The sequence below is a fragment of the Corapipo altera genome, unplaced genomic scaffold, assembly GCF_003945725.1.
Source record: "Corapipo altera isolate COAL_440 unplaced genomic scaffold, ASM394572v1 44, whole genome shotgun sequence".
In the NCBI taxonomy this organism is placed as follows: Eukaryota; Metazoa; Chordata; class Aves; order Passeriformes; family Pipridae; genus Corapipo; species Corapipo altera.
Genome location: NW_020884880.1, coordinates 241,904 through 254,067, shown reverse-complemented (window position 1 = coordinate 254,067; position 12,164 = coordinate 241,904). Strand labels below are relative to the sequence as shown.

At 38.1% G+C, this 12,164-nt stretch overlaps 1 protein-coding gene across 1 annotated transcript; it reads left to right on the top strand.

Moving 5' to 3' along the window:
• The first annotated feature begins 276 nt into the window (after window positions 1-276).
• Window positions 277-8,327, top strand: SRI (sorcin). Its single transcript, XM_027639452.1, has 8 exons — window positions 277-400; window positions 1,121-1,204; window positions 4,175-4,244; window positions 4,961-5,004; window positions 6,022-6,169; window positions 6,325-6,438; window positions 6,893-6,951; window positions 7,664-8,327. The coding sequence occupies exons 1-8, from the start codon at window positions 350-352 to the stop codon at window positions 7,688-7,690; spliced, it is 597 nt and encodes a 198-aa protein (XP_027495253.1). The 5' UTR covers window positions 277-349; the 3' UTR covers window positions 7,691-8,327.
• The last annotated feature ends 3,837 nt before the right edge of the window (window positions 8,328-12,164 follow it).

Genomic DNA, 12,164 nt, shown 5'->3' with positions numbered 1-12,164 from the left:
GACGCCGGGAAGGGGCCACTCCTCCCCCCCGTACGGGCGGGCCCGAGGCAGCGCCGCGCCCCGCAGGCACTGCGGGCAGGAAATGCCTCGGGGCGGGCGGCCTGTACCACCACCATGGAGGGGGGAAGGTTAGAGGAGAGAAGGTTGGACGGCGTGGTCCCTCGGCTCCCGATGGCACCTCCCCGGTGACAGAAGGCCGCCGTTTTTCCCGCAGGAGCGGCAGCTTCCAGCTCCAACCCTTCCCGGAGCCCGCGGCCCGCCGCTGTGCCCCCCTGTCTGGACGGGTGGTTGCGGCCGGGCGCGGCCGCAGCCGTGGCCGGGGCAGGGCCGGTGCCGGTGCCAGGCGAAGATGGCGTTCCCCGGGCAGCCCGCGCCCGGCGGCGGCTTCTACCAGGGCGGGGTGAGCGGGGACTGTCCGGCCCAAGGGCGATGTGCCTGTCCGGCCTGAGGGGGGGATGTGACTGTCCGGCCCAAGGGGGATGTCCCTGTCCGGCCTGAGGGGGGATGTGGCTCTCCGGCTCAAGGGGGGTGTGGCTGTCCGGCCCATGGGGGGATGTGGATGTGGCTGTGCAGCCCAAGGGGAAGGGGTGAGAGCCGTGTGAGGCGCGGTCTGCCCGGCCTCCGGCCGCCGCTCCCACCGGGAGGTGCTGCAGGAGCCAGCTCGGGGCTGTGCCCTGGGGAACGGGAAGGGAGAAGAGGAGGGACACGCCCGGCACCTGCTGCCGAGGGACGAAAGTCAGTGCCGGGGATGTCATTCCGTGATTTTCAGTTAACGGTCAATTTTACTTAAAGGTTTTCACACTTAATGCATATTCTTCCAAGTATTTTCCCTAGAGATCTGTCTTGCTCAGCTTTTCTGAAGTGGAGAGAAACTTTGATGAGATTCAGTAGACTGTATTTAGATCAGTGGATTGCTCCGGTGCAATATTTTACACTGATCTGGTTACATTACAACAAATTAGTATATCAATACTAAAACTGAAGTTTGTGATTTTTTTCATAAGGAATTTCTTTTTTGATTTTTTTTTAGCATGGTGTGTATATAAAACCGTAAGTTGATCAGTACAGATTCTTAACTGAATCCCTGATTTAAAATTACTTTTCTTCTTGATTACTATAGTATGGAGGAGCTCCAGGAGGACCAGCATTCCCTGGACAAGCTCAGGATCCTTTGTATGGTTATTTTGCTGCAGTAGGAGGGCAGGTAAACTTCTAAAATGTTATTTTCTTCTTGATTTTTTTTTCTGGGGAATATTTTCTACATTAGCCTTTGGAAAGAGGAATGCCCAATATTTGCACTGAGAAAAACTACTATTTCAAATTAAAAAAAAAAAAACAAAACAAAACCAGAATTGTTTTACTTAGCCCATTTGCTATATGTAGGTGTGTCACTCTACAATATAGCTGTATACACACAGGAACTCTGCAGCTTGAATAATGCTGTTAGTTTTTATATTGTGTGTGTACATACATGAATATATACATGAACATATGCTTGTATGACAGTATTTCCTATATAGGTATATACAGGGTCTATATAGATGTATGAAATGTAACTGAATCTTGGCTCAGCTCTGGGCTGGTGAATGCTCTCTGATTCAGGACAAAGATCCAGAAACAATGGAAAGCATGGGCTGTGGAGATGGCCTGGCTAAGAGCAGGAAATGCTAATAGGAAAGAGGTCATTACGTGATCTTAATAGACTTGCAAATGGAAAAGCAGTCCTGAGTTGTTCCAATATCTGGGTTTACTGGTAGCATAGAGTGATTATGCTTTTAGAGGAAAGCATTCACAACTTTCTTTGTTTTTTCTTCCCTGTCATTCTGCAATGCATTTTTAATTTCTTTCCTGTAATTTTGTGGCATATATATTGGTTTTGTATGGTTATGTACCTTACTAGATAAGTAAGATAAATGTTGCTTGAACTATATTACAAAGTCTAGGAGCAATTGAGTCAGGTTTATTGAAGTTCTGTCTTTGTTGGCCATATGTATAACTGTTTATTGCACACTTGTAGGATGTGTGCGGATCTAAAATTCTGCTCCTGGGTCTGTTATCCACAGGTAGACATAACCACAACATGACAGTTTGAATTCAGCAATTTTAACTGATGTTCAAATTCCCACTGTAATTTGGGCTAGTTTTGTTCTCTGTGTTAACTCTTTTGAGTTAATAACGTATCTCACAGACTATATCTTACTTCTTTATAACTGCTTATGAAAATATTTAGACTGCGTGTTTTTGTAGTAAAGGAGAACACTGGAATGGCCTGTGTGTAGTGAGGCCTCTCTGGGAGGGTGGAGCCCAAGCTCAGTTCTCCTGATTGTGCTGACAAATTGCCTGCCAGCTGAGATGCCTCTGCATGCAGGTGCCACCTGGATGTGTGCCAGGAGTCAGCAGTGGAGCCAGTGACTGACACTGGAAGAATGAATAAGCTCCTAGTGTAAAGAGAAAGGGAGGCAGCAGCAAACAGGATGTGGAGCTGTGGAGAAGCGGTGACAGGAACTGGACATCAGCAAAACGTAGACCATTCCCAATCTTCTCAAGTGAAGCCTGGTTACTGAAAGCTAGGGAACCAGTGGGTTGATGGGTATGATCAAGTTAGCACTTTAGAATACTGAAGTTAGTCCTCTGAAATACTTTATATTTGTAGAAATCATTCCTTACTGAAATAAACTGGGTAGCTTTTGAAATGTTATCCTTGGAATTGGAGGTGTCAGTTTTAGAGACCAGTGGCAGTGCAGAAGTAAAAACCCTGTAAGGAGACAGTGAAATAGAACAGATAAATTATCAGCTGCCATCTGTGCAACTCTGTAAAAAGTCACATCTCAGTTTCCCATATGTACTTACTGTAGAATTAGTAGGTTTTTATTATGGTTTGCTGCTCACTGTGTTGGTTTTTATGCCTATATAATATATAATGGTATCTCTGAGCTTTCTTTGATGTAGTTTACAACAGAGATCTTGTCTTTGATTTATTAGTTTACTTTGTTTACAGAAGAAAGTCAAAAGTATTGTTTCAAATCTTTATTCAGTGTAATCGAGTCTGTCTTTGTAGGAAGTAATAATTTAATTTTTTTTTAGTCTGTTTGCAAAGCCCATGTGCCTTGTCTAGTTTAATTGCTTATGTTCTACTTAAAAAAAAGCCAAGGATCTTTTTGGTAATGTTAATCTTGATTACAGATCATGCTTGTCTGTCTTCCTCTGTTTTAAAGTTATGCAGATCCTACCTTTGCTTCAGAAGCTATAAAGGCTTTGAAGAGATTTGCTACTTAATATTCCTGGCTATATATCTTTTTTTTTTTTCCCTGTGAACATAAAGTGTTAAATACATCTGTATTGTTAGACTATGGAATAGATTGGAAGCAATTTTGGGTTTAGGTTCCATTTACTTTACATAGAATCAAAACACTGTTGCTCTTTTTTCAGACGTTGTCAAATATTGTTTAACATAGTAACTACTACTTGTCTTATAAATAATGATACTTCATTTTTGAAAGCTATCTGGCTGTGCTGTTCTCACCATGCCATTTAGTAGCATATCTCTGTTCTTATAAAAGAATAAAAATAAAATAAAAAAAAAAACTTAGCAGATTTAAAAGCATCAGGAAAATGCTGAAGCAAATAAATTTGTTTCAAATACAAAGCAATTCTCTTTTCAATATTATGCTTTAGAGAAGGGGCATTTCTATATCTACAGATATAATGTTCCATTCCTGGATGAGGTTAAATTAAACTCTCTGTGAACCCAACTTCATGTTGGGTGTGGAGGAATAAAACCTAGAATTCCAGCTCCACTTTTGGCAGATCATTGCTTTCTGTGAATTGGCAGTTGTTTTCTCTATTTGACCTTGAGCAGGATGTGTTGAAAGTGCACCTTTTTCCAAACCATGCAGATAGGTATCTTTTCTGGGTTTGTTTTGTTTTTCTTTTGAAGTTCTTTGCCTTCTGCTTTTGTTTGTTCTGATAGCAACTGACTATTTCCAAAACACCCCCAGATTTTTTAGTTTAGATTTGTCACTCTTAAAGCTGTCTTGAGAATAGGTTATGTATCTGGATTCCTTTTTGAAAGGGTAACTAATTTAATGCTACTGGAAAGGGAGTGGGTTCTGGGAATAACCAGACAGGGAACGGGAATTAAAACAATAGCTGATACCTCTTCTATTATCCAAAGGATGGACAAATAGATGCTGATGAGCTACAGAGATGTCTCACACAGTCAGGGATTGCAGGAGCCTATAAACGTAAGTTAATGATTTAAATAAACAAGCAGATCTAAGGCATAATAATTCTTCTACCATTTACTAGAAAATGCTTGTAGTTGTGCCTTGTCCAAAGATGTGCATGGTAAATGGGTTTTCCTTTCATGTGGACAACTTGGCAACGTAAATTCTTTCTACGCAGTTCTGTGCACATAATACTCCCCTTGTCAGCGTCTTTAATTTACCACTGCTGGGCTGTGGAGTCGGAGAAGTGTTTGTTTTGTAATGGACAGACAGTTCTTAAAAAGGTGTTTTGCTTTGGTTGAAATGGAGCTTTGATATTGACCAAAATCTGTGGCAGGACTCCTCTGTCAGGATACCTCCTGTTCCGTTTACAAAATCAAGCTTCTGTGATTACAACTGGCTTGCTCAAGCCGTGTCTATGGTGGAATATAAATGACCACTTTGACTGAAGCACAAAACTGTTATGCGTTGATGTATAAATAAAATAATTTTAAATATAACTTGAATTGCCTCCAGGTTGTCTACTATCAGTTTTTCTGACAAGTAATGGCTTTTACTTGGATCAAAATATAGTATGGCTGTATACAGGGGAACCAGTTATATAATACTTTATACATCAAATATACTTTCAGTATATAATTTAAATAGATAATAAATTTAAAATTTTACATTTGGACAAAACTGAAAAGTATGCTTTTAACATAATTTTTTTTTTGTTTTTCTAATTTTAACAGCTTTCAACTTAGAGACTTGCAGACTTATGATCTCAATGCTGGACGTATCCTTTACTATGAAATGTAAACATTTTTGCATTATATAAGCAAAGATGAGAGGGTGCCAGAAATTTGGGAAATGCTTGCCTTTACTTGATAAGTATTGTGATCATTATGATTGGGGAGCTACTTCCATTCTTACTGATTTTAAAGGATGGAGAAATAATAATAAAAGAGTCTCGGTGACTGATCTTCTTACAAGTGGTATTCCTCTAAGCCTGGGGAACTCTTTCTGCATTAATGTATGAAGAGTCAGGTCTGGTGGCACAGAATAGAGGTTTGTGCAAATCCCTTATTGTGCTTTTCAAATAGGACAGCTTTCCAATCCTTCCAAATTAGTTTTAAACATTTGTACTACACAGCCTGAATAAGCAATCTTAGTCCCCCTAAATCGTGTTCTTTGAATGAATCAGGTTTGAATATTTAATGGAGTGGTATATGGCATTTGGTGGTAGGACCTATGGAAGACATAGGTATACTGTGTAAGGTACACCTTGGAGTCATTTTAGCCAAAGCTTAAATTGTCATGTTAGAATGTTTTGCTGCTTCAAAAGAAAAAAGAATAAAGGAATCTTTCTTAAAAAGAAAAAAGCAGAAATAAAACTGGAAGGACTCTTAGCTCACCTTGAACAAACTGCCTAGAATATGAGAGAACTGATATTATTATTATAACTTAATTTTTTCTTTGGCATCTGTTTTTATTTCAGATATATATTCTATTGGTTACAGTTATATAGCAGCAGGTTAAAGAGAAGTGTGTGAACTAAGTTAAATTCAGAAAGAGCAAATAGTTTTAGCAGGTTTAAGTGGGGAGAGGAGGTTCTCTGACCTTTGGATTTGGGCAAAAGTATTATGTCCATCTCTGCTGGGGGATGCTTTAGGTAGTTTCCTACCAGAAGAAATGAATAATAGTAAAATGATATTAATATTGACCTTCAAGTAAGAGTTTATAACTACAGAGAGATGGCTTGCTTTGTTTGTTTGTTTTTGTTAAGAAGTGGTTTTCTTAGCTTTGAAATCAGAGAGATATGTCTGGCACGCTGGGATTTAATGAGTTTAAAGAACTCTGGGCTGTGGTCAATGGCTGGAAACAACACTTTGTAACTTTTGACAGTGATGGAAGTGGCACAGTGGATCGTCAAGAACTGGAGAAAGCCTTGATGAATATGGGTAACTTGTGAAATGTTCTTGCTTCTGACACTACGTACACCATTAACCATGAGTTGTCACCCTGCAGTAACTGACATGATATTTACAATGAAAAATGCGTTGGACTTTTTTAATTTACCTGTGTTTTCAAAATAGGACTTTTTATTTTCAAATAGGATTTAGACTGAGCCCACAGGCTGTGTCTGCAATCACAAAGCGATACAGCACTCACGGAAAGATTGCATTTGATGATTACATTGCCTGCTGTGTGAAACTCCGAGCTCTCACTGGTATGCTGGATTATAGCCTTATTACTGTCATTTCCATAATATACTTTTATTTAATAAAATCTGACTGCTCACTTATCTTAAGTTCAACTTTTGTGTACTTCAAATTAGGTTTCTTTCAATAGTCTACAGGCAGAACTGGTACAGTTCTTACTATAGATAAGGAATTCCAATGGAAAAATGGACTTAAAACTAATGCAGGGTTTACTCCAGAGGCTAGAAGAGTTATGTTATCAAAATTTGGAAACTGTGTTTATTAACAGAATGTAAAGGCTTGTATATGATAAATACAAAAATTTAGAACGGGAAATTAAGTCTTGGAATGAATTGCAGTATTCTTTATCGGTTCTCATTCATGTGACTTGGGGAATTTTAGAAAACTACTATACGTTTTTAAAAAGTTTATTAACTGTAATTTTTCTTACCTGGTTTCTGTTTTCTTAATGCATTTTTGCAGAATGCTTTAGAAGAAGGGACACAACCCAGCAGGGCTTTGTGAATTTCCAGTATGATGATGTAAGTGAATTTTAATGAATACATTAAAATTCCAGGGTAAAACCAAGGAAAAACATAAACCAGAAGACAATCGGTAATGATTTGAAGTTGTGCCTATCTTCTCTACATTTTTCTACTTAGTGTAGAGAAGAGACACTTAGAGCCCAAAAGTTCTGGGGCTTGTTGAGTATTGTCCTAAAAAGTTTTCGTGTATTTTATAGATTTTTGTAAAATGTTGTTGTGCTCTTTTGTTGGGACTTCTTACCACCCTGGTTCAAGAAGATCCAAGAAGCTACATTGCTTGACAGCATCGCTTTCTGTGACTTTTTTTTTTCATTTTTTTATTTTAAGGCTTGGTAGGGTTGGCAGAGGTCTGGTGGGGACAGACACAAATCACACTCAGGCTTGTGGTTATTGGCCTCCTGGCCACCTTTGTGCAGGAAAAGGAGAAAACTAGATTCAAACCTTCCTGTTTTTTAGGGTGGGGTTGTTTTGTTGGGTTGTTTTTTTTTTGGTGGGGGAGGGAGGCATTTGTTGGGTTTTATTTTTGTCATCATTAAGGAGATACTTTGTTTTAATTAACTATTTACTGATTTTTGTACTTAGTTTTAAAGTTTTGTTGTTCTTTACAGAATTTCTTTACAGAAAAGTGTAGTGACAATGAGTATTGTAGGAGAAAAAGTGAAAACTTCATCTCTGCCTTACATCTAATACGTGGTTTTCCTCTTTTTAGTTCATACAGTGTGTTATGAGCATCTAAATCAAAAGGAAGCAAGCCATGGATGATCATGATTTAACATTCCAGTTTGTGTTTTGCTTTGCCAACTCTTCCAATGATTGTGTATCTCAGGATTGGAAATTGCATATTTTATGAAGTACCGCTTTACACACATTTTTTTAGTCTTGATAATGAATATGAACTACTCACGTACTGTTGTCTATAACTTCCAACCTGTGATTATTAAAGATGCTTTTATTTTTATAAACTTGCAATTCACTATGTATAACTCAGATCGTGCAAATGGTAAGATTTTACGTGATGTGTTTACTTTTTTCCCATAATGCACTAAAACCAGTTTCTGGAGTGCAGCTTACCTTTTCTGTCTTAAACAGTAACATGTATGACAAACTGAAAGGGCTTTGGAATGGTCATTTTACACTGGTCTGTTAGAGCATCAGTAAGTTTTTGTTGCTTATTTTGTCAGCTGTTTTCAAGATGAATTTGTGACACCATGCACTGAGTGTGAGACTACCTGTTGGAACTCCTTGGAAGCAGGGATGCGACAAAATATAGCAGAGAACTCTTCTAGCCGCATGCTCTGGTATAGGGGCTTTTGTTCCTATAAGATTCTTGCTCTGATTGTGTCACTATATAAAATACTTTTAAACATCCAAAAGTTGTTCCATGTCAGTTTGTACATCAATTTTCCCTTTTAACAATTAACTTCTAAGCTGGCAGACTTCAGTTACATGTAAATGAATGTTTCTATCTCCTCCACTTTAAACCCTAACAAGTAGGGTTTGCCTCAGTATGCCATCTAATGTACAAGGGCCTAAACCCACTACAAAAAAATTCTTGCCAGATTAGTCTTTCAGATCACAGCAGTAGTTACCAATGCTGTAGCATGCTCATGAAAGCACATACAGAAAGACATATAACAGAAGTAATCCTCAGAGCAGAAATCTTGCTTGAAGATATTTTTTTATACCCTACCCTTGCTAAGAATACTATAAAATTCAAGTCTCTAGTTTCTGGGCTATAAATTCAAAGCAGGCTGGTCTCGCCTAAAGAAGCAACTCGTACTTACTACTTAAATTTAGAATCCTTTGGATATTGCTTCTAGTTTCATTTCAGGAGCTAGTTCTCTTTCTGCATAGACAGCATTATACTTTCAGATTCTGATAATTGCACATTGTCCTGTTGCACGTAAAGCTGGGAAACAGACAGAACGCTACAGAAAGCATTTCTGATGTAGTGACCAAAATTCATAAAGGTTCATCCGAGTCAAGTAGCCAACATCAGTTTTGCTGCAGTCCAAAATTCTGACAGCTGACAAGGTTAGTAAGAGTATAAACCAAAGGCTATTCTTCCTCTAGGGACTTGATAAGACCATTTTGCTTAAATACAGTATTCATCCTTACACTGTTCATTTTACCCTAAAAATGATGAGGTATCTTTAACAAAATGCTAATTACCCACACAGTTTTTCTCTACCTCTGCTTAGTTGTGTTTCTGGTCTTGTATTGGCTTTGCTGGGATAGAATTAATTTTCTTTATGGCAGCGTATAGGCTGCTGTGGTTTAGATTTGTGACTACTCAGCATCAGTAGCACAGCAGCATTTGAGCTGTTGCTGGGCAGTGCTTGCACAGATTCTCAGTTTCTCACTCTGCAATTTCAGTGAGTAGGCTGAGGGTGGGAGGGAATGGAATGGGGAGAGCTGACCCAAATGGGCCAAAGCACTCAAGGCCCAACGGCCCCAAGACTCAAGTCTTTCTCAGTTTATTTTGGCACCAGCCAGCTACTGGGCAGTGAAATGCTGCAGTGTGAATCAGTAGGGTTTTCTTCAGTGATCTTTGTAAACTGGAAAACAAATTGTAAACTGGAAAAAAAATTGTTCCAAAACCAGGAGAAAATTCTAGCTTACTCAAGAAAAAAAAAATGGGTTTTGTTCTCCCATAAGCATTTTAAAAATCCATCATATTCATAGGGACCAATGGGATAAATCATCTATCATGTTTAGACACAAACTAAGCTAATACATACAGAGGTTAAGAAGTTACTATACTATCATCTAGCTAAAAAAAAAGCCACCTGAAACCTTTGTGAAAACTGCTTACCCATTAAGAGTAGATTCAGTGGGCAGGTTGAATATACAAGTTACCTGCTTCAAAGAAACAGTTATTTCAAACTCAGAATTAAGGGTTTCTCTTTCCCACAAGACATACTGGCAAGGATGCTTGATACCAAGAGGTGTGATTGCTCTTGACCTTTGTGAAAACTATTGGGCATAGTTTCAAATGGATATTTTTTCTAGGTTGCCCTTAAACCTGCAAACTAAGGAACAGTAATTTTAGATTTGCTTTGAGAAAAATAAGCCCCTAAGATAAAGATTTGAGAAGCTCACAGGATCATTTTCAACCCTGGAATTTGAAAAAGAACATCGGTATTCTACTATTAGTCTTTTCCCATTCAAGCATCATCTTTTTTTTACAGAGGCCTATAAATCAGAAAGTGCTAAATACAAGAACTTAGAAGAACAAAATACACACAACAGTCTTTGTCATTGAAAATCACTTTACTGATGTTACAATATGTTAGTTACATTGAAAACCACAGGCATTTGTATTAAATACTCTCATAGAAGTGGATAGTGTAACGCTGTTATTATTAAAAGTGAGCAGGAATTTAGAACCCCAAATTACAATTATTTGATTTTATAAAAAGCAACATTTTGTTTAGCTACATGAAAGCCAGATTCATTCAACAGCCCAATGCCTGTAATGTTTATGACAAAAATATCACACTGAAAGCTAGAAAGTTGTAAATTGCAATACTTCGTTTTGGTGTTTGTCAAAACATTATGCTTCTGTTACCTCAGATATGATTTTTAAAGGATTTTAACTAGCAAAGACAATGATATGGTGCAGATTGTTGTTTTTGCCAATACTAGCCCAGCCACAGTGGTGAAACACGATTCTTCTTGCCTCTCCCAATAAGGGCTAGTACGAGTGAAAAAATAGCTTTTTTTTTTACAGCAATGCCCAAGTTAATCACTAGCACAAAATGAAGATGGCAGAGCCAGTTGGTCTATACCACTCCAAAAGCTTTGCTGAAAGAACCGGTCATACCATAAATAGTGTTTTCTCCAGCAGATTAAAAATTCTGTAATGCTTTGCTATTCTGAAAAAAATACTTTGCATTTATGCAATGATAAAAATAAGTACTGTATTCTATATAAAACATTACCTACTGTAATATATTTTTACCCTTAAGAAAAGAAAAATCAGGTTATATATTCACAGTTTGAATATGTTCTGGACTGTATTTCCAAGCATAAAATATGTAGAGTCTGCACAGGCAGTGAGCAGGAGTTCTTGTACCAATAATCAAAATAAATCAGCATTTACTGTTATACAGAGCCTTACAATATTGCATGGTTATCTGGTCGCATCACTATACTTACAAGGTCAGTCAGGCCTATATACAGAATTTCTAACATGGTTGTAAAAATAGACTCTCCATGCTAAAGTTAGAATATATTAGGTCTTAAGGCCTCATGTTGATTTTTTTTAACAAAAACTTATTTTTTTTTACTCATAGGAATACAGAAATAGAAAAAAAAGTTTGTTCCTTTGACATTTTATGCTTTAGCAATTAAAGACAGTGTTAAAGCACCTGTACTTCTCCCTCAGAGAACGTTTCTTTTTAACTGCTGTGTGCTTATTTTCCCAGATTTTCCTCATCTCATTCTGAGTTATATTGGAATTGCAGCTTAAGTAGCACAAGTTTTTAAACAGTTTAAAGCTGGCTTAGCTGAAGTGATTTTGATACTGTTGTAGATTGGATTTTAGAGAACTAAAACTGACAGACCTGGTTAGGTGAGCCAATTTTGAAGCCAGGTACAGAGTCTCAAGAGTGAGCAAATTACCAGATTTCTGTGTTCTGAACTTATTTTTACTGATTGTTTTGGTTACTTGGCTGAGATAACATACTAATGTTGACTGTTGTAGTGCTTTCTCTAAAGTTGCAGAAAACGGTTGTGGAATGACAAGATACCACATGCTGGGTGCAAAAGCTGCTGTTTCCAAAGCTTTAGTTTACATCAGCATCCATACTTGAGGCACCAGAAATGATTTTCATAAGCTGGTTTAGAAAATACTCACGTCAAAGCAGTTTCTTGGTGTAGATGATAGAAACTATTAACTCCTTTCCTGTTCTGGTCAAATCACACTTAAGAGAGTCCTATCTGTTTGCAGCTATCAGTTTCACTGTTTCCTTTCTTCTGCTTTATTAGGATAATAGTTAGGTGCACACAGGAACCTTACCCACCATGCAGTCATGGGATTACAACCTGCACATATGTGTGCAGTTTATTTAAATCTGTCTTCAGGAAATGTGATCAAAGTCAAATACCATATTGCCAATAAATGTCATATGATTTGGAAGCCATGCAAAGAGTGGATCACTAGCTCAGTAGTCTGATGGATAATCCATTCTGGGAATAAAAAGTCT

Bases quoted from the DNA above. Each gene is read 5' to 3' on its own strand.
- SRI (XM_027639452.1), top strand. From the start codon at position 350: ATGGCGTTCCCCGGGCAGCCCGCGCCCGGCGGCGGCTTCTACCAGGGC. The intron at 1,205-4,174 runs GTAAACTTCTAA...TATTATCCAAAG, and splicing joins TTGCTGCAGTAGGAGGGCAG to GATGGACAAATAGATGCTGA. The intron at 4,245-4,960 runs GTAAGTTAATGA...TAATTTTAACAG, and splicing joins GATTGCAGGAGCCTATAAAC to CTTTCAACTTAGAGACTTGC.